Source organism: Cebus imitator, unplaced genomic scaffold (genome assembly GCF_001604975.1).
Source record: "Cebus imitator isolate Cc_AM_T3 unplaced genomic scaffold, Cebus_imitator-1.0 Scaffold68, whole genome shotgun sequence".
Taxonomy (NCBI): domain Eukaryota; kingdom Metazoa; phylum Chordata; class Mammalia; order Primates; family Cebidae; genus Cebus; species Cebus imitator.
Genome location: NW_016107383.1, coordinates 6,590,886 through 6,611,293, shown reverse-complemented (window position 1 = coordinate 6,611,293; position 20,408 = coordinate 6,590,886). Strand labels below are relative to the sequence as shown.

General features: G+C 33.9%; 1 protein-coding gene across 3 annotated transcripts in view; it reads right to left on the bottom strand.

Moving 5' to 3' along the window:
• Positions 1-20,408, bottom strand: part of LOC108305938 (MDM2 binding protein) — a 74,054-nt gene that overhangs the window by 8,467 nt on the left and 45,179 nt on the right. For all 3 annotated transcript variants that reach the window (XM_017530709.2, XM_037739318.1, XM_017530710.2), the window contains 4 exons: positions 17,042-17,203; positions 12,412-12,529; positions 8,213-8,368; positions 5,105-5,200 (listed from right to left, as the gene is read on the bottom strand). In XM_017530709.2, coding sequence (XP_017386198.1) covers positions 5,105-5,200; positions 8,213-8,368; positions 12,412-12,529; positions 17,042-17,203 — 532 coding nt within the window. The remainder of the gene's footprint in view (positions 1-5,104; positions 5,201-8,212; positions 8,369-12,411; positions 12,530-17,041; positions 17,204-20,408) is intronic.

Here is a 20,408-nt window from a genome sequence, read left to right as displayed (position 1 = left end):
TCCCCTTTCTACAATTGCATTAAGAAAACACAAATGGCTTCACATATGTGATGGTAGCACTGTATAAATGAAAACCTTTCTCTGTTAGCTGCCATTTTTACCTGTAAAATTCTAAGATACTGCCTAAAATCAGATTTTTTTATCCAAAAGCTTTTAGTTCAATTCCCAAGGAGTATATCATTTCCTGAACATCCTGATTGCCTGATGGAGGTTTTAAGAACCATAACTTTCCCTTGTGACACTTACGTATCTGCTACAGACTTACGGAGTCAGACTCCGGATTTAAATCCAGGCTCCTGTACTGATTACTGTGTGAACTTGGCCAAATTACTTAACTTTATCTATGATTCTGTTGCTTCATCTGCAAAATGAGAATTATAGTACTTATCTGAAAAAGCTAATGTGACAATTCTTTGAATTGTACACATAAACACTTCGAATCGGTTCCTGAAATACGCAAGCAGAACAGTCAAGAAATGCATGTTACTATTATTGTTATCGTCTTATTTTCTATCACAGTAAAGTTGGCAGTATGCTGATAATACGTAGCACAGCCAGAATGCAAACCCAGATTGGTGACTTCAGAGCCTGACTTTAACCATTTTAGTATTTCTCTCTGTGCAAAGTGCAAGAATCATCTTACTCAGTGTTCAACACATGGCTGAGCATTGGAACAATTTGAAGAGCTTTTAAGAAGTACTACATGCTCAGTGTTTCTGATTTAATTGGTCTAGGGAAATACCTAGTTATTGACAGTTTTAAAAATCTGCCTGGGTGACTCTAAAAAACAAAACAAACAAAAACTACTTAAATCCATAGAAACAGAGTAGAATAGTGGTTATAGGGTGGGGAAGGTTATGGGAAGCTGTAGATTAAAGGGTATAAAGTTACAGAGTTATGTAGGACGAATAAATCTAGAAATCTAATACACAGTATAAGGACTATAGTTAACAATATGTACCGTATATTGAAAATTTGCTGAGAGAGTAGGCTTTAGGTGCTCTTGGCATGCAAAACAAGAGGTAACTATGTGAGATACCGGGTATGTTAATTGGATTGGCTACAGCGATCATTTCACTATGCATACATATATCAAATCATCTTATTATATGCCTTAAAAACATATACTTTTTAAAAAGCCTACCTAGATGATTCTAAAGTATAGCTAGGACTGAAAAATCTCTGATCTACTCTGACAGTCTAATTTAACAGGTGACAAAACTGAACTCTAAATCTGAATGTGAGTTGGTGGCAGAGCAGGGAGTAGAACCTAGGTCTCTGGCATCTCTCTAGCTGATATTTTTTCTCTATTCTGTTGTTTAATAAATATATTTCATTAAAAATCAGAAGCAAATGATGAGTCCTACTTCTATCATAGGTAATTGGTAGAATCTGGAGTAAAATTAGAAGCATGAATTTCAAGAGTTCACGCAAGAGAAAATATAATGCCTGACGAGCTTGAATACAGAAAATTTTTGAGAGAAACGATTCATATTTTGATTCTAAGATGAATATTTCTTTCTACCTTAAGATTTTATTTCTAAGATGCAGATTATTTTCTTCCAGTTTTAAAATCTCTTGATCACAGCTGTTCATAATGTCATAGCTTCAACTGAATTATGCACCCTGTACATGTTGATGTTAATTGCCATTTAAAATGTCTTTAAAATGATTATACTGTGATTTGCCATTGGAAAAAAAAATTACTTTGTAAATTAGATAAAAGAAACAGAGAGGCAGGGTGTATACTTGACATTAGTGAAGTAAAAATGCATTGCTGGCTGAATGACTGCAATTCCATATTTTCTTATAAAACAATAAGCAAATGCTTTATGGGTCCTAACAAAGAAAAAACCCCATAAGACAGTGAAGCTGTTTTTGTTTTGTAAATACGAAATAGACAAAATACTGCCTATACCAACGAAGGAAGGAGAAACTGCCAAATCTCTTAGAATAGATGAAGGAAATTTCAGAGCAATGAGAGGCTGGTGTGATCGAATGATTGTCAGAGCATGATAGCAGAGTTTAATTTGCTGCTTAATAAAACAGTGCATTTCACAATTAATGGCCTCTTAAATTCCAGAATAGGGTAAATAAGTGAAAAAACAAACAAGCCAACAGTGGTTATATTTCATTTGCCTTAAGAAACATTGTTTTGCTGCCATGCAATTAATATATCTTTTCCAAATATTCCTTTTTATCAGAGAAAGAGGTCCAGAGTTCTAAGGGCCCACAACAACGTAAGAAGAGAACTTTCTTTGTAGTTTCATATTTACTTTAAAATGTTACTTGAATTTGTTTCTACTCCATAATCTATGTTGAACATAAATAGGCTCTCACACTATACACCCAAATCTTCTTGAAAAAAACATGTTTCTGAATTCATGGTGCTCACCTCCTACAACTTTGTCAGCTCAGTCTCAATATCCTCAGTTTAATGAGCATAAATTTACAGGAAAGACAAGTGAGTCACAGATAGATTTGTTTATTTGTTTATGGGAGTAGGTAGGTAGTAGAGAATTAATTTTTATAGTGAATCAGAATTTCATAACATTATATGTGTATAAGTTAATAAAACTCTGTGTAGATTTAAGCCCATCAGGACACAGTACTCAAATAAGTCTTAATTTAATATTTTGATAAATAATCATGAAGAACATATCCTTGATAAATTTTATAAATTTGTATGCATTATTAAAATTTTTCCATAGTAAATTAAAAACAGCAGGAAAAAAAGGGTAGAGAGATAGAGACTCACAATAAATAAAATAAAATTAAAATTTTGGAAAAATAATCTAAATAGGATTATATGATAGACACTTTAGCCAGCAATTCAAATGTAATTATTGTAGCTTATTTTATTCAAATCAGTGTTTCAGTGTGTTTATAGGATCGAAGAGGTGAAAAACAGATGTGTCCTGGGGTCTTCTGGCCATGTAGCTAAGCAAATGTTAATACTAGTACATTTTCTCAACAGTGAACACTATTTTTCATAATAGTAACATAAACACTGTTTACTGGTTTCAATTTTCACATTCAAATTAAATGCAAAATACCTAAAATTTTTAATTAGATTCCTTTAATAGATTAGAAGGCCCTAAAATTTTTATCAAACTAAGTGGGGGAGCTATTACTGTATAGCTAATGGAATAAGCAAGAGAAGTTTAACTATACACATTTAAAAACATGAAAGTAAATAGCAGAGAGCTCAAATTAAGAAGAAGAATCAAATCGTTTTTCAGAATCAATATTTTATATTGAGACACTTAAAAATATTGACAGAAGGATATTTTTTAAAATAAGAGATAGTTACCAGGTAAACTAAACCAAACAAATAAATATATATATATATTTTTTCTAAAAGCTGGGGCTGTAGGTAGGTAGTAATAAGGAAAGGAATTGATTTTCATTCTAAGTTTTCTGTAATGTTTAATTTCTAGGTTTTTAATGAAATCAAAAGGGGGGGACATAAAACTAAATCCTATTAATGAAATATTTACATAGTAGAACAAGATGTTCCCATTTAAATTTAATAAACCTAGTATAAATGAAAAGTAAAATTTTGGGCTGGGTGCCGTGGCTCACGCCTGTTCCCAGCACTTTGTGGAGCCGAGGCAGGTAGATCACTTGAAGCTAGGAGTTCAAGACTACCTAGCCAACATGGCTAAACCCTGTCTCTACCAAAAATACAAAAATTAGCCAGGCATGGTGGTGCATGCCTGTAATCCCAGCTACTTGGAAGCCTGAGGCATGAGAATCACTTGAACCTGGGAGATGGAGGTTGCACTGAGCCAAGATTGTGCCACTGCACTACAGTCTGGGTAAAAAAGTGAGAGAAACGTAAAATTTTGTAATCAATGCCCAAAAGGGTGTATGGCTAAAAATATAGTTTAAGTAAAAGCTTCAGCTAAATTTAAGGCTATTTGGGAAACATCTCTACCCTTTTTATGTTAAAGGGAGAACAATAATCCTCTCAAACAAGGAGTCCTTTAATCAAATACCAGAAATAAAAAGATGGATCAGGTGGCCTTTTTTAGCTTTTTATAATTCAATAGTTATCTCTGAGTTACCTCTCCGTTGTTCACAAAACAATTTAAAATTCTTATGTTGCCATTTAGATTCAAATTAGCATTTCATACAGGACTTCTTTTAGAAATAATTCATTACTGAATGTTACACTTCATATTGCTCATTTCAAAGTTCTCAAATTCTTTTTTTATTTTGGGACAAGGTCTCATTCTGTCACCTGGCTGGCGTGCAATGGCATGATCATGGCTTGCTGCAACCTTAACCTCCCAATATCAATCGATCCTCCTGCCTCAGCATCCTGAGTAGCTAGGACTACACATGCAAGTCACTATGCCCAGCTAATTTTTGTACTTTTTTGTAGAGATGGGGTTTCACTATGTTGCCCAAGCTGGTCTCAAACTCCTGGGCTCAAGCAATCCACCTGCCTTGGCTTCCCAAAGTGCTGAGATTACAGGCATTAGCCACAGTGCCTGGCCTCAAATTCTTATTTCAACTGCTTTTCCACACAGACAGATATTTAATGTTGTTTCATGTATCAATCTTTCCTTCCTTGTTATAATTAAATAGTATTGCTTTATATAAATATACCATAGATTATTTATCTATTTTCCTATTGATATATTCCTAGGCTCTTTCCAGTTTGGGGATATTGAGAATTAAACTATTATGTGCATACTTGTGTAAGTCTTTCTCTCAGAAAAATATCTAGTATTGAAATGCTGGGCCCTATCTAACAATTTCTGAGCAACTATAATGTAATTGGTGACCAGGAAAACATTAATGTGACCCATAGTGTAAATATATATTTATAACATAGGGGCCAAAACAATTTTGATATAAAAAATATCTAGTAATTCATAATAGGGTGTTTAAATGCTGTTGAACTGATTAATCATCAAATAACTTCTTCAACAGAAGACAAATTATTTTTGTATGCAATGCTCTGCTTTTTGAGGTTTTTGACATACTCTTTTGGCCTCTGTCTCAATTTATATCATTATATTAAAGTCACTCTTCACACAACTGAGGCTGTGTCAACAATATACAGAATAGTAAAGTATAAATAAAAACTTACTCAATTCCATGATAATGACATCCTGAGGCTTTCTCAAAAGGTAAGGCCTGAAGTTTCCCAGGACTGAGTTCTGGTGTCAGAATAAAAGTCTTTTCCCTGAAACAAAAAGTTTTTCATTTGTATTCAAAGTTTATTTCGTGACAAAGAGAAAGTTAAAGAAAGTACCTAATAAAACAAATCTGACTTTTTCATCTACAGTTGAATTTTATGTGGGATAAAGGTTAAGCAACATCAGAAAGTATAAGAAGGAAATGAAGCAAGGTTAGGCCTTGGCTTTCGTCACTTACATTTTCTGCACCTCAAGTAAGTTATGATGTTATTTATTGCACAAAACTATTCTGAGAAATGGGTAAAACACAAATGGAATATGATTTATGATGGCAATTCAAGAAGCAGTATTATTTATTTTCTTTTTTTTTTTTTTTTTGAGATGGAGCCTCACCCTGTTGCCCAGGCTGGCATGCAGTGGCGTGATCTCAGCTCACTGCAACTTCTGCCTCCCTGGTTCAAGCAATTCTCCTGCCTCAGCCTCCTGAGTAGCTGGGATTACAGGCACCTGCTACCCTGCCCGGCTAATTTTTGCATTTTTAGTAGAAACAGGGTTTCACCATATTGGCCAGGCTGGTCTCAAATTCCTGACCTCAAGTGATCTGCCAGCCTCGGCCTCCCAAAGTGTTGGGATTACAGGCATGAGCCACCACACCCAGCCAAGAAGCAGCATTATTTCTAAAAAATGTTTTTTCCTTGGTAGAATAAACTAATGTTTAGGCATTTAGTTAATCCTTTTTTTTCAAGGGAATAATTAAAGTCAACTTGAATATTTGGTAAAGATAAAATAATTTACTTCCTGCTATAACACATGTGGGACTCAGATCTTTCTTTGCCTGAGAATGTAGTCATTGACACCTACTTTAAGAGTCAGCAACTTTTTAACTATCAGAGGATATAGAGGCTAACTGCTGATTTCAGTCTTTTTCTGAAGTAGGTTTTCAATCAACTGGCATGTTAGAACTAATCACGTCAAGTTTACATAAAATATTCATGCTCCAGCCTTTCCACACCTAGAACTACAGAGATATATCAAAATCTGGAAAAGAAGAGGTCACTGCAATTAGATTAAGCTCTTTGGGTTATTCTGATAGGGGTCATTCTTCTCTGAAGGAAAGGAAACCACTGTTGTAATATAATGAATCATGGTCCTGAAGCTTGTTAGATGGAATGGGGAAATTATGCAACAGTGGTTTTTAAATAGTTAATAGGTAAAATGAAATACCAGGGGCTTGAGTTCAGAAGAGTTGGAAATAATATGTAGAATGGCAAGTAAATAGTAGAGTACTAAGAATAAATTTGCTATCACATTTTCCCACCTATGGTAACAAAAACTGTCTTGCCACTGAAAATTATCTAGGATACTATGATAAGCATTTGAAATCATTACATTAAAATGCAAGATTCATGCCAACTAATGAATCCTAAAAAACAGACGTTACATTCAAATGCTTCCATTTAAAATATTCCACAAAAGGTAACACTAGTAAATTACAATAGCCCCAGTATTTCAATGATTATTAAAATAAATAATTTTGTAAAATGGAAATCTTTAAGTAGCAGTTCACTTCTTTCCTTTACTATGCTGTCTCTCATTTCTCATATCAGTCGCCCCTGGCAACTTAACCTATTTTTGTGTAATTTCACTCACAACTTGCTCTTTCTAAAATAAACATTTTGATGAATACGTGTTTTGTCAGTGTTCATTATTTCCTTGGTATATACATAGGAGTCATGTTTGTACTCTGTTTAACACAGGATTTTGGATGGCTTCTTATGCAAGTCATGAAAACTCATCCTTCAGCTCTAATGCTAACAGGAGATACATTTGATAGCAATGCAGTTCTTTACTAACGTTGAAGAATCACATCAAATTTTCCTAAATAAATCACCTACAACTAGTTTCCAGAAAGAACTAACTTTACCTCTTCTACAATGCACCTAGAAAGACATTCTGTCAAAAACAGTACAACTTACATAATTCAGTTTTGGCAAACTGACTGTCAGTTTCTGCTTAATGATTTAAAAGGACAGTAGTCCAATAACCAAATAGATGAAAACATATACTTCTTTACTTTCTCGATTCCCACAACAAAAGATTATCAATCTTTCCAAGTTATGAGAAAAAAAATTACTCCAAAATTATATAAATTTTATGTCAATAAAAGCATTATGTCATTAAGACTCTCAGGTTTTCAAAGTTGCTCTTGAACATGCACATAAAGGCAACAATGTTCCAGAAATATTTCTGAGATATAGCTGCCTTTGAATAACTCCTTTCTGAAATTCACCTTTAAAGTCAATATGTATCACAGTGTAATTCAAATCAAGCTCATAAAAGTGATCAAAGTGAGCTACAATTTTTAAGGTCTTTTGGAAGGTTTTCAAAATAATGAATTAACAATTAAAAAGACATTGGAGTAATAAGTAAATTATTCTGCTCTCACAAGTATTTGATGTCACAATTTTATGGGCAATTTTGTCAATGCCAGCAATATGCAGCATTTATTAACTAGTAACTTAGTGGAAATTGTCTTGGAAGTCAAATTAGTTGTAAATTATTCACTGAGACACTGAATTCTTACTTGGCAATGTCATAGTTCAAAAGCATTTTTATTATACTTTCCTGTTCTTCAGTTGAAGGGCTATGCTTTTTGCTACTATTAGGCATGCCTGGCGATGCTCATGCCAAGTAGTGGCCAGTATCAAAACTAGAGTAACACAGAAAAGAGAATTAAAAAAAAAATTTGTAAGTCAAATTCAAATTTTTTATTAGAAAGTATTGTCCTTTGCATACCAAATAGAAGCCACTGACTTCTAGAGGGAATATGCTGAGTTTGCTTTTCTTATTCCTGTTTCTCTTATTTTCAATGCCACAAAACTGTAGGATATTTGGGTACCATAAAAAGTGAAGATTAAGGCCAACAGACAAACATTGACATCAAACTTATAAATTTTCCCTGAGTAGTATAGGGCATCAATAACTAAGGAAATGAGACACGATTTTATTTCAAAGTAATTCTTAAAAAGTTAATTGGAAATTATAAGTTTCTAACCTACCCCTTTTGAATCGGTAAAGGTTGAAGATCTCCAACGGGTAATCCATCTGAGGTAAAGTACTTCAGCAATTCTTTAGCATCCAATAATGTGATTGAGTCCCGAGGAACCTCTTTGTGGCCGAGCAACTGTTCAGATGAATGAGGTAATGAACCAGTTCTGGGAAAATAATGTTATGCAGATTTATTAAAAGTGGATTCAATACAGAGAAAAGTCAGAGTCAAAAAGAAAAAAGTAAATTTGAATTCACCGTAGTCAGGAAAAGGGGATATGAGCAGAAACGAGAAAAATATACCAAGAACACTGGAGAATTAAACATTTAGAAAAGACAATAAAGTAAAATATTAGCAAATCATTTAGTTTCTAACTATATTTTTAAAAATCTTTAGGTCACAATAAAACTTGCAGTTATCATGTCAACAAGTAGTATTTTAACTACTTAAAATAAATATAATTACATTATCTATGAATGATGGCCTATTATTCAGTGGTGTGAAGTTATCAATTCTATATAATGTAAAGCTTAATTCTCTTATATGTTCTGAAATCCCACAGTACTTTAAATTTTTGATGGAAGAGACTGAATGTTCCAATTTTCCATGAACTTGAAAGATTACTTGAAACACAACCATGAAATGAGACAATACTCGGAAATCTCCCCAAAGTCTCTTGTAGCCATGATTATGACATTATGAATAAGCACTGAATCATTATTATATACCTGAAATACATGCGGGACTTTGTATTTTTCAAACTACTTTACATATAATATATTCTTAATCCTCAAAAATTCCTTTGAAAAAGATGGAATAGGTCTTATCTCAAAATGAAAAAATAACTAAAAATAAGTACTTTGTAAAGTGAAAATCAGCATGCCAAACTTAAAAAGCAATCATTATTCCTACTTTTCAAATAAAGATGAAAATATACAAAAGGTTATATTGCAGACCCAGGGTGATACAGCTATTTAAAATGATAGAACTAGACTAACTCCAAATTAGTTACTATTTCTACTCTATCACTCTGTAAATAAGAAAAACTCACAGAAAGTTTTAAATACTGGAAAGTGAAAAACAACGTAGCTTCAGTTAGATGTTTCTAGTTAGAGGTTTCACTATGCACTGAATCACAGATCACCATAGCATAAATAAAATATTTCAATATCTGCACAGAAAATTGATTTCCCAACTTTGTTAATCCAACTGTTTCCTGATTATCACTGAAATTAAGCATTTTTACTGATATTTACATGATTAAAATGTTGACATTATAGTTTTAAACATATTTCTATACATTAAAGATCAATAATATACTGACAGTGCCTCTTTCCTTTTCCTATTCCTTTGTTTTTAAACGGAAAATGTTAATCTAATAAAAATAGTCAACAAAACACACACATTTTCTCTGGACTTCATACTCTATCAGGGTAGGAGCTATACAATGATTTTAATTTGTAAAGGTACAGAACCATGTTCCTTTCTCAGTGTCAGTGGTGATGGCCCAGAATAAAGCTCCCCGCAATTTAGTGCTGGGTGAAGCACCAATGCTTCTTGCCTGCTGATACCCTAAAGTATGCCCTAACGTGAAGCCTAGCAAACATGCTCCACCCCAGATCTCACTTCTTCTAACATTAATATAAGTGAGAGACGTGGGGAATAGGACTACACATATGGGAAAAAAAAATACATGCCAACTACCTATAGAAAGCAACATGGCCCTAAATTCTTAGTTATAAACAGAAAATCAAGGACCACCAGACACTGGAGAAAAATTATACATAAGAGAAAAACACCAGAAGAACAAATAAAACAGCTGCAAATGAAAATAAGGCAATTCAAGAAACAGATAAAACAAGTTTAAAGAAAATTCTAATTAATATCCTTACAGTATCACCTCAAGTCTCATTATTAATAAAAGAATAATTGCTAGAAAAAATATGGCAGAACAAGAGAAAATTATTAGAAATTTAAAATATGACTATTAAAATTTTTAACAGAAAAGATGAAAACAAAGGTAAAGGAAATACCCCAGAACATACAGCAGAAAAGTTAAAGAGTATTAAGAAAAAAATCAAATTAAAAAAAATCCAGAAAGTTTTATATTAATTAAAACAGGTATTTCAGAGAGAAAAGAAAATGAAGGGAAGACTAGTATTGAAGAAATAATAAGATATGTCTCAGAGTCAAAAAGGACAAAAGACTTGAATCTAAAACCTCTCATACCATGGCCTCTTGTAATTTCTAAACATTAAGGAAAACAGAAAATTGCAAAAGTTTTAGAGACAAAATAAAATACCTATTAAGGAATAAAAATCGATCTGGCATCAGACTTCTCTTTAAGACATGAAATCCAAGAAAATACAGAACTAATCTAAAATATAATCAAAAGAAATACCAGGGTAACAAATATGCAGGTAGAGTTGGTCAAATTAGAGTAGGAACTCAGAGAGAAGAAAAATAAAATTAAGAACTGTCTATTGCATAAGGTTTAGAGATAGAAGATAAGAAGGGAAGAAAAATAGGGGTGTTAATTACTCATCTTTCCCAGTGGGAAGTTATAAGATATCATTTAAAACTGGTAGGCAAGAAATTGAGGTTCACTGGTGGGTATCCTGTTCTTTTCTCACTCTTCTTTCTTGTCTTCGTCAAACACCAGGGATTCTCAAGGAGTGGTCTTATCCTCCATTTCTTTTCTCCTCATGGTCTCACCATGTGACTCATCAACCATCATGTTTGGAAACCCCTACTGATGATAACTCCAAATTGAGTTCGATATTCCCACAGTCCACTTGTTATTTCCACTTGGATAATTCATAGATCAAACATATCATCCCTAAAGAAGCATTCTTGATTTTTTTTCCCCAAAACTGTCTCACCCCATTTCCACCCATCTATCCCAGAAGAACACCACTCACTTGATTGAAGCCAGAAATCTAAATGAACTTCAATGTTTTCTCTCCTTCTCTTTCACATCTAATGCATCATAAGAAGCTCTTCACTAGCTTACCACCAACATATCACCCAAATTTGTTCCCACTGCTACTGCTCTAATTTGAGATCGCCATCATCTCTCATTTAGCTTACAGAAAAGGCCACCTAACTGATCTTTCTCCTCTAATCTGTCCCTCCAGCCATTTATTTGCCGCAAGAAAGCAAAATTTTCACAAAATCATATTCCATCACTCTTTCATATGAAATCTTTCCACCAATGCACTTACAATGAAATCCAAACTCTGCAGGAGGACATATTTGGTCCTGTGTGACTGAATGTACTTCACCCATTTATTCATTAGGTCTCAGCTCAAATGTAACCTCCTCTAAGAGGTCCCCCTGACCATCCACCTCATTTAAGTGAGTACTGCTACTTGCTTCCCCACAACAAATAAAATTATTCTCCCCTAGTCTTTTTATTTCATTCACTACACACAGAGTAATTTACAATTACTGTATTTACTTGTCTGGTTACTTGTTTCGATTGCTTCTCTCATTAAAAGGTTAAGCTCTAGAGGGCAGTGCACAGCTTGCTCTTCCTCATCTTCCCAGCGCCCAACACATAGCTGGTACTCCGTAAATGTCTGTTTCATGTGTATGAAACAAAGTTATAGCAAGTATTAAAATACTATCCATGGAGGAGCTAAAACTAAAAATGTGATTTGTAATGTCTGAGGGAAAAGTAATGTAAGAAACCTTAACTTCTCTTTTATTCCATCATTCAACAGTTATGTATTGAGGACCTACTATGTACCAAACAAAAATAACAAAAACAAAGCAAAACAAAAATTCCACCTCCTACAGTTCAATAATAGGTGCTATATAAACATATTTGAATGTAAAATAGGAAGAGATCAAAGTGGTTCAAATGAGGCGAGTACTTCTACTTGGTTTTACATGTTCTTGTAGTAAGATTTTCTTATATCTTCATATACTATTTTATGTGTATGGGCTACGGTCTGGAAGGCTATACACCAAAATGTTCACTGTGATTACACAGGCCTAGAAGGTACAAGTGCAGGTCAGACAAAGATAAGCATTTCTTTCCCTTTTTAATTAATATATTACTGTACTGATTAACTATTTACAGTAAGTATTTCTTTTATAATAAAACTATAAACTGCTTATATCTCATAAACATAATTTATTTTAAAAAAGAGTTCACTAAAACTACTGAGCTATCACATGCTTTACTACAGATTCAAATATTACCTCATTTTTTGCTTAGCTTTTTCAAAAGTTTCCAAATTTTGAAGAACATGCCTTTCTGGCCATTCCAGAGGATTGGTTTCTGTTTGACTTGAGGAATTAGGTTCCACTGGACTAAAATCTAAAAGGAAAGAAGTACACATAAGTCTGAAAAGTATTAACATCCTGAATTTTGCTAATAAAAATGTGTATTTATAGACACATACATACGTGTGTGTCTGTGTCTATAAAGGCATACTTACCTTAGGCATTTATTAAAGACCTCTCTGATGGCCTAACCTGTGCAAAACGCCATAGAAATGTTTGTTGGAAATAAAAATAAAATATCACCGCATAATAGAAGTTACAAGCTAGAATCCACAAAATTGAATTAGCATTATTTAGGACTCCTATGGAATAAAAACATAACTTTGCTGTTTTGGGTGAAAACAGTTCTATTTTTTATAATTTTCATGACTTTGAGTTTTAATATGTGGAAAACAGTTTGAAATGAAAAGAAGGCAACTCTGTAGAGAATATATTGGATATTCTGTGTGATTTTCATACTAAAATAGGAAGTAGCACAAGTAGACAAAAAATTACATCTTTTAATAAAAGAGATTACCTTGTTCTCAAAGCTACAATAAGAAGATAATAAATAAGTTATCATGTTCCGATATTCTCTCTGAGAAGCCAAGATCTTTAAACATACACACCTTTGAATCACTAACATTCAATGTTGTTTTCTACAAATAAAATATTATGTGTAAAAGTGTTTTTATCTTTCTAGACAACATGCTGTAGTAAACTAATATTGAGATTGCTGATGATATTGGGATTTTCAACAAAAACCTAAAGGGACAGTTTCTATTCTTATTAGAAATTATTATTAATAGTATTAATATATTCAAACTGTTTTAACACTGGCAAAATTACTAACTGTGCTACTTTTTGGATTGCAAAACTATCTGGTTTTAGAAATGTTTTAGACACGTTTTAATAAACTGATTGAAAATTATTGAACATTAGCTATTTGACTATCAACATTCGAACAAATGTACTCATTTTATATTTTTGAGAGGTCTTAGAAAATAATGATTTGGTAAAGAAATTTTATTTATTTATTTATTTTTCCCAGATACAAGAGTCTCACTCTGTCGCCCAGGCTGGAGAGCAGCGGCATGATCCCGGCTCACTACAACCTCTGCCTCCTGGGTTCAAGCAGTTCTCCTGGGATTACAGATATGTGCCACCATGACCAGCTAATTTTTGTATTTTTAGTAGAGACAAGGTTTTGCCATGTTGGCCAGGCTGGTCTCGAACTTCTGACGTCAAGTGATCCATCCACCTTGGCCTCCCAAAGTGCTGGGATTATAGGCGTGAGCCACCATGCCCAGCCTGGTAAGGAATTTTTAAACAAGAAACATAAATGAAAATGAATGCAAACTGTATCTTATCTTTCCTTCTACTTATTAAACTATTTAACCTTGAATAGTTTACAATATTTTCAATACCTATATTGAATTGCCCTCTCTAAACATCATCCAAATACAACACTTCCCATTTTTTAGTAAAGGTGGTAAAATACTATTTTAAAGAGTAATAAGCTTTATAATCAAATAACATGCTTCTGAATGTTCATGTGGCTTTCCACTAAAAGTATAAAAAAAATCATTTACAGTTCTGCACAGCTTCATGCTATGAGTTCATAAAAGAATATAACCAATCTTAAATAACAGTAAACATTAAATGGTTCCTAAATATTACCATGTAATTAACTACTAATTGTACAACCTAAAAAATAAATTACATAGGCCAAATATTAAGAAATAGGTGAGAAAACATTCATATGTGTTATGTCTTTTGTAGAATCATTTAATACAATTCTTACAATAAAATAAAACACAATATTTCATTTATGTGGCAGTCAAAACACTGGGCTATGCTGAGAGCCAAAAAGCACAAAGGCTCTCTGAGAAACCAAGAACAGTTCTTTAAAAAAAAAAATCATTTTATAGGAGAAACAGAAATAGAACAATAGAACCAACATAATAGGGAGAATAGGAAAAACTGACCCATAAAATCAAAATCACAGCAAACAAAAAGAGATGACACTAAGTGGTTAATGAACTGAGGCCATTATAACCTTACATGCTTAAATAGGAACAAGTCATAAAGAGATGTTATATTGTAAATCAATAAAGCAAGAATTATAAATAAATGCCAGAAGATGTCTTGTAAGTGTGTGAAGTAATAAAATAATGATCTTACAAAGGAAAACTTGTTTATGCAGTGTGTCGATGTGTCCAATAGTCCCATGCAAAGGAGATAGTTACTGTAGTTACTGTATTATGAATTCAGATATCACATTTGACATGTCAAAGTCTTTAGCAACTTTGTGACAATGTGTAAATAAATGGTTATATTAGGCATTTTCTACATACTGACTTGTCATTTGTTACACATGCTAGAGTTTTTACCAAAAAATGAGCAGATTAAATAACTTTATTAATTACCAGTAACTCCTAATGTGTATGCTTGCAAATGAGTCCAAATATGATATCTAATTGACCTTAATGTTTCTTTCATTATGTAACTTACATGTAGATGTATTTATTCAACTCAAAGCTACAAAAGATGTTAAAAATCACAATTTCATTCTTAGGAGTCATGTTCAAATGTATCATCTGTCAGATTTCAGTCCAGGTTCTAAAAATCTTTCAAATTTCTTTCATTTGTTCAACAAATACAAACTTAAAATGTGATCTAATAATATGAAGAAAAATCACAGGGAGAGAGTATAACAGAAAACAGTTGAAACTGGGGAAGGTCTGGGAAAGCCTCTTTGAGAAAGTGACATTTAAATCAAGATCTGAAGAATTATCATCAGGTAATCCGGTAAAGGCTGGGAAAAAAGAATTCCAGGCAGAGGACACTGCATCTATAAAGTTCCTGAGGCAGAAAGAAATGTGACATGTCTGAGGAAAGGAAGGACTTCCTGTGGTAAAAAGGAAACAGAAATGTACTGGTACTAGAATAAGCACAAAGTCAGATATCATTTAAGGTTTTTACAAACCATATGAAGAATGATGCATTCTATGTGCAATCAGAAGCAATCAAGAAGGTCTGAGCAAAGGAGTGACATAATCTGACTATAGATTGTGTCAATCCTTTGCTCAAACCTTTTAGATTTTAAGATGAGCACTACTGCAGCTTAGTGTGTCAAATGTTCTTTGTATAGGTAACTCTAAGAGGTATATCCTTAAACTTATATTAAAAACTTAAATAAAAGTCCTAGCAATTATTTAAGCCCTTTCTACCTTTCAACCCTTGTCTCCCGTACAAATCCTCTGGTAAGCCAATCTCTTTCTTGATCTCAGTTTGCCTTTTTGTTTTACTCCATGACCCTGAATATGGTGCTTCTACCTGGCAAATCTCACCTTCTCCTCTCTATCTACATCTTATGCATCATTCAAGACCTACATCGACTCCCTTGACTCCTAATCAGCCTTCATGACTATTCTATCCTACCAGTAGTTCTCTCCTCAAAATTTATATTTAACCAGCACTTACTTTATACCAGGCAACTGTCTAAGCAATTTAATCTTTGTAATAACCTATGTCATCTGTAATTTAAAGATAAAGAAACTGAGGCACAAAGATGTCAGAAAACATGCCCAAGGTCACATTGCAAGTAAGCTACTAGTCTTGCTCCAGATCCCATGCTATAACCATGGAGCCATGGTCTCTCACTTACTGAACACATCCCCCATTTACAAGTAATCTAATAATGTCTCTAGCACCTTTCAGATTACTCTGTATGCTATTTAACTTGGGTACTGACATGCAATGGTGATAATAATGATAATACAAACAACATCTTTTTTGTTACTTGTATTCTAAGTGTTTTACAGGTATCAACTCATTTGATCCTCATAGTAACCCTACTAATCCTCACAATAATCCTAATAAGTGGGCTATATTATTATTCCCATTTTAAACAGGAGGTAACAGGTGGAGTTGAATAATTTTGCCTAAAGACATTTAGCTAGCAAGTAACAAAAGTGAGATATGAACCTTGACAGTTTAGCTCCACGGCCTGTGTCCTCAAATAAGGTTATTCAAATTCTTCACAACACTAGAACTCAGGAAAGCAGAAAGAAATACAACTAAATATTGAAATGATTTCCAGCTGTCTCCGTGAAGTTTGACTGTTCCTGCCCTAACGAATGTTAAATGTGCATCATCTTATCATATGTACCTTTACCTCTGCCAAATTTACTATGCAGATTTTCCTTTCCATATGTGAAAATGTAGCTTAATAGAAATTCACACATTCCAGCAACTTAGTAAGACTAAATAGAGGGATCATCTTAAAATGCTTCTTCCTCTGCCCAAAAACAATTACACTGAACATATTTAATGAAAAAAGTTACTAGAAAGTTTATAATGTTTAAATAATCAGTAATACAGTTCATCACCTATATATACATACTTGCATATGCTTAAGTCTCTAACATTATTTAAATTCGTGAAATACATTTTGATTTGACCAATACATTTTCTAAGTTTTAATAATAAATAACTGTCATAGCTGCCACACACACACACACACACACACACGAACGAAAATTTAAAGTAATAAAAAACTCACCATTTAATATATTGAAGGTTTTTATTTTGTTCATCTTTCTTAGACTCATTTTAGGAATCATAGCATCAAAATAATCTAAAAACTGTTTCCTTGTGAGTACTAACAGGCTTTTTAGTTCAGCAACAGAAACTGTTTCAGGCTGCTTTGCCAACTTTCTCCTTTCTAAAAGAAAAATCAATATAATTGACTGTTATTTTTAAGCCTCTTTGGAGCTCATCTATTACTCTTTTGTGGAAAATATCCTCCGAATTAAAACAAGTGAATTTCTCCAGCAAATCAACATTCCTGTTTTCAGGAATGTAGGCCTGCTTTCACTTTAATCCTATTTGTAGGTAATGGGAGAACTTCCAGTTATGTGAGATAAACATAAGTAATCCATTAATACTAAAAGTTGATAAGAGATAAAGGCAGGTTTACAAAAGTCTTCAGAAATATACTGCAGAGCATTAAAATGGTCTTATGCTCATGTTTACGTAGAAATAAAATCTGTTAGACTTTCAGTTAAATACGGTAGCTTGGCCACTTCTGTTTCTTCTTCTCAAAACCTAAAATCACAACAAAGATATAAAAAGGGAGAAAAAAAGAAGGAATGATAAATAATGACATTTTTCAACAAATTTTGGAAGACAAAAATGACAGCAGAGAGGTAATTGAGTCTGCAGAGCAGAGGAAAAGCCACCTTGGCTGCCTGCAGAGAAGCATTACCAAGGAGTGCAGGGTAGCTGGTGGTGAGATGCTGGTCTGAAACAGAACTGGACGTAGCACAAGCAGTTAGAACTCCAGGTCCTTCCCCCATCCAACCCTCTGTCCCTCATAGCCAGGCAACACTGCTTGCATTTTCTCTTTTTTTGGTATGGAACATCAGGTATACAAAAAGATAGTATTGAGGCTGGGGTTAAAACTTAAGAGGTTAAGTAAAAATCTATTCACTGAAAGGTTGGACTCCAAGCCCTAATACCAGAAAGCTAACAGCCACAAATGCCCCACTGGATATATCAGAGGATTCTCCTTTGGTGAAACTGAATCCTGTCAGAGAAAAGAACTCTAGATACCAACACTGGGGTGGAGTTAGGGGTAGACGCTCATGAACAAAATACTGAATTGTCACTCCGCCATACTATGGTGAAGCTTGACAGATATTACGTTAGAAGTAAGCGTACAAAACTACCATTTCAAAATAGGATGGAAAGAAAAGAATCTCCAGACATTTAAGGAAAGGTATTGAGGGGAGAGGCAGTTCTTTATTTCCCTGTGCAAAGATTTGATTCAGTGAATACTTTCAGCTCCCCTCTTCCTTTCCCATCACTCAATGAGCTAGTCATGAACAAGCCACACTCTGATAGATTCTTCCTCTCTGATTTTCATCTGGGTGAGCAAGTCTTCAGCATGTATGTTCTCTGCAGACTTCTGCCACAGGATTGCTCTGCAGTTACCTAGCTCTGACAGCCATTCAGTGGCAAAGTTCAATGCTGGGTGTATGTATGAGATGGCCAATATGGCCATAGATCTAAAAAGCCATATCCCATAATACAACTTTTTATTTTTCTATTTTTTTTATTTTTGAGATGGTGTCTCGCTCTGACACCAGGGCACAGTGGCGCCATCTCGGCTCACTGCAACCTCTGCCGCCCGGTTCAAATGATTCTTCTGCCTCAGCCTCCCGAGTAGCTGGGACTACAAGCATACACCACCACGCCTGGCAAATGTTTGTATTTTTTAGTAGAGACGGGGTTTCACCATGTTGGTCAGGATTGTCTCGAACTCCTGACCTCATGATCCTCCCGCCTCGGCCTCCCAAAGTGCTGGGATTACAGGCGTGAGCCACCGCACCCGGCCAATACAACTTTTATCTATAATTTATCTCAATTTGTATGTTACTTATATTTATTTTTCAGTTGGTTCCAATGTTGGGGGAAGAAGTGGGCACTATTCATTGAAAAACCCAAACTAAAAAACATCCAACAGAGAGACTAAGGCAAATAAACAGAAAAAAATAGAGTTCAGCAGAAACAAAAGCACTGTAGAGAACAAAACAAAGTTTGCTATAATTTTCTCATAGATATATGAGAAGACACTGCACCCATGAAACACGTACAGGATGCTTTGATAAAGAAAAAATATCAATGAACAAAAAATGACTCTAAGCACACAGGAAATCAAATTTGAAAAATTCCATAGAAGAGCTGTAAAATAAAATGGAAGATATTCCCCTAAAACTAGAAAAGATAATATGAAACTAGGAAAGGAAATCAGGCATTCGGTCCAGAAAAGTCAGTATCTAACAAGAGCTCCAAAGACAGGGGGAGAGAGAATGGGAGGAAGAAAATTATTAAAAGGACAAAAGAATTTCAGATTTCAAGATATAACTCTTCCATTTAAATGGCCAATCAAGTACACAGTTCATTAAATGGGGCCGGTGGGGAAGAGGGGAAAGAAAAACACAATATGACTGACTCAAAGTAAACCTTCTAGAGATAAAGATTCTGGAGACAAAAAGTGGGTACAAACCAAGTAAACCAAAATTAGATCACCACAAAGAACAGGAATTGTATTTGACTTCTCAATAGAAACACAGCAAAGTAGAAGACAATGAAGTAGTATCACTGAAATTCTGAGGGGAAATGATTTTCAACCTAGAATTTTATTAGTGAAGTAATTACATTTTCAGACATGCAAGAACTCGAAAAACTTATGACCCGTCAACTTTTACTCAAAAAAGTGACTGGAAGAAGTGCACCAACTGAACAAAGGAATAATCCAAGAAAAAGGAGGATAAGGGGTCTAGGAAAAAGAACATTCCGAAAGAAGAAAAGTGGAAGGAGAAATCTTCAAGATATTAGCAAGTCTAACAAGCTATAGGTCCACAGTCGAGCAAAATATGAAACACTCCAGGAAAGAAATTAATAGAGAAATAAAAAAGAATTGATGTGTCTGAACACACAACGAAAGTTAATGATAGGAGAGCAGAAGAAATGTTGGAGTCTCTGGAAAAACATAACAAAGTTTTGTCCATACAGAAGAGCAGGCAAATTAAAAATAAGGTGATTATCAACCATAAGAAAACAAAGAATTACAGAAGAAAAGAGAGATGGAATCATTATCATTTATTACATGGCTCAGCAGCAAACATTTATAAAACTATAATAATGTTAAAGCTAACTACTGATTTAAACAAAATCCATGAGTTCACTGCAAGAGGCAGAAAGAGAAAGTGAAGATTATTTGGGAAAGTGAAGTTTTTATCTTCCATAGTTAGATGTTAAGATAATGCCTGAAACTGGTAAATCAAGAAATAGCAGCATACATACATACATTATTTGGAAAAATGGGAGGAAATGCCAAGGGTTCTCCTGGAAGAGCTGAGGAT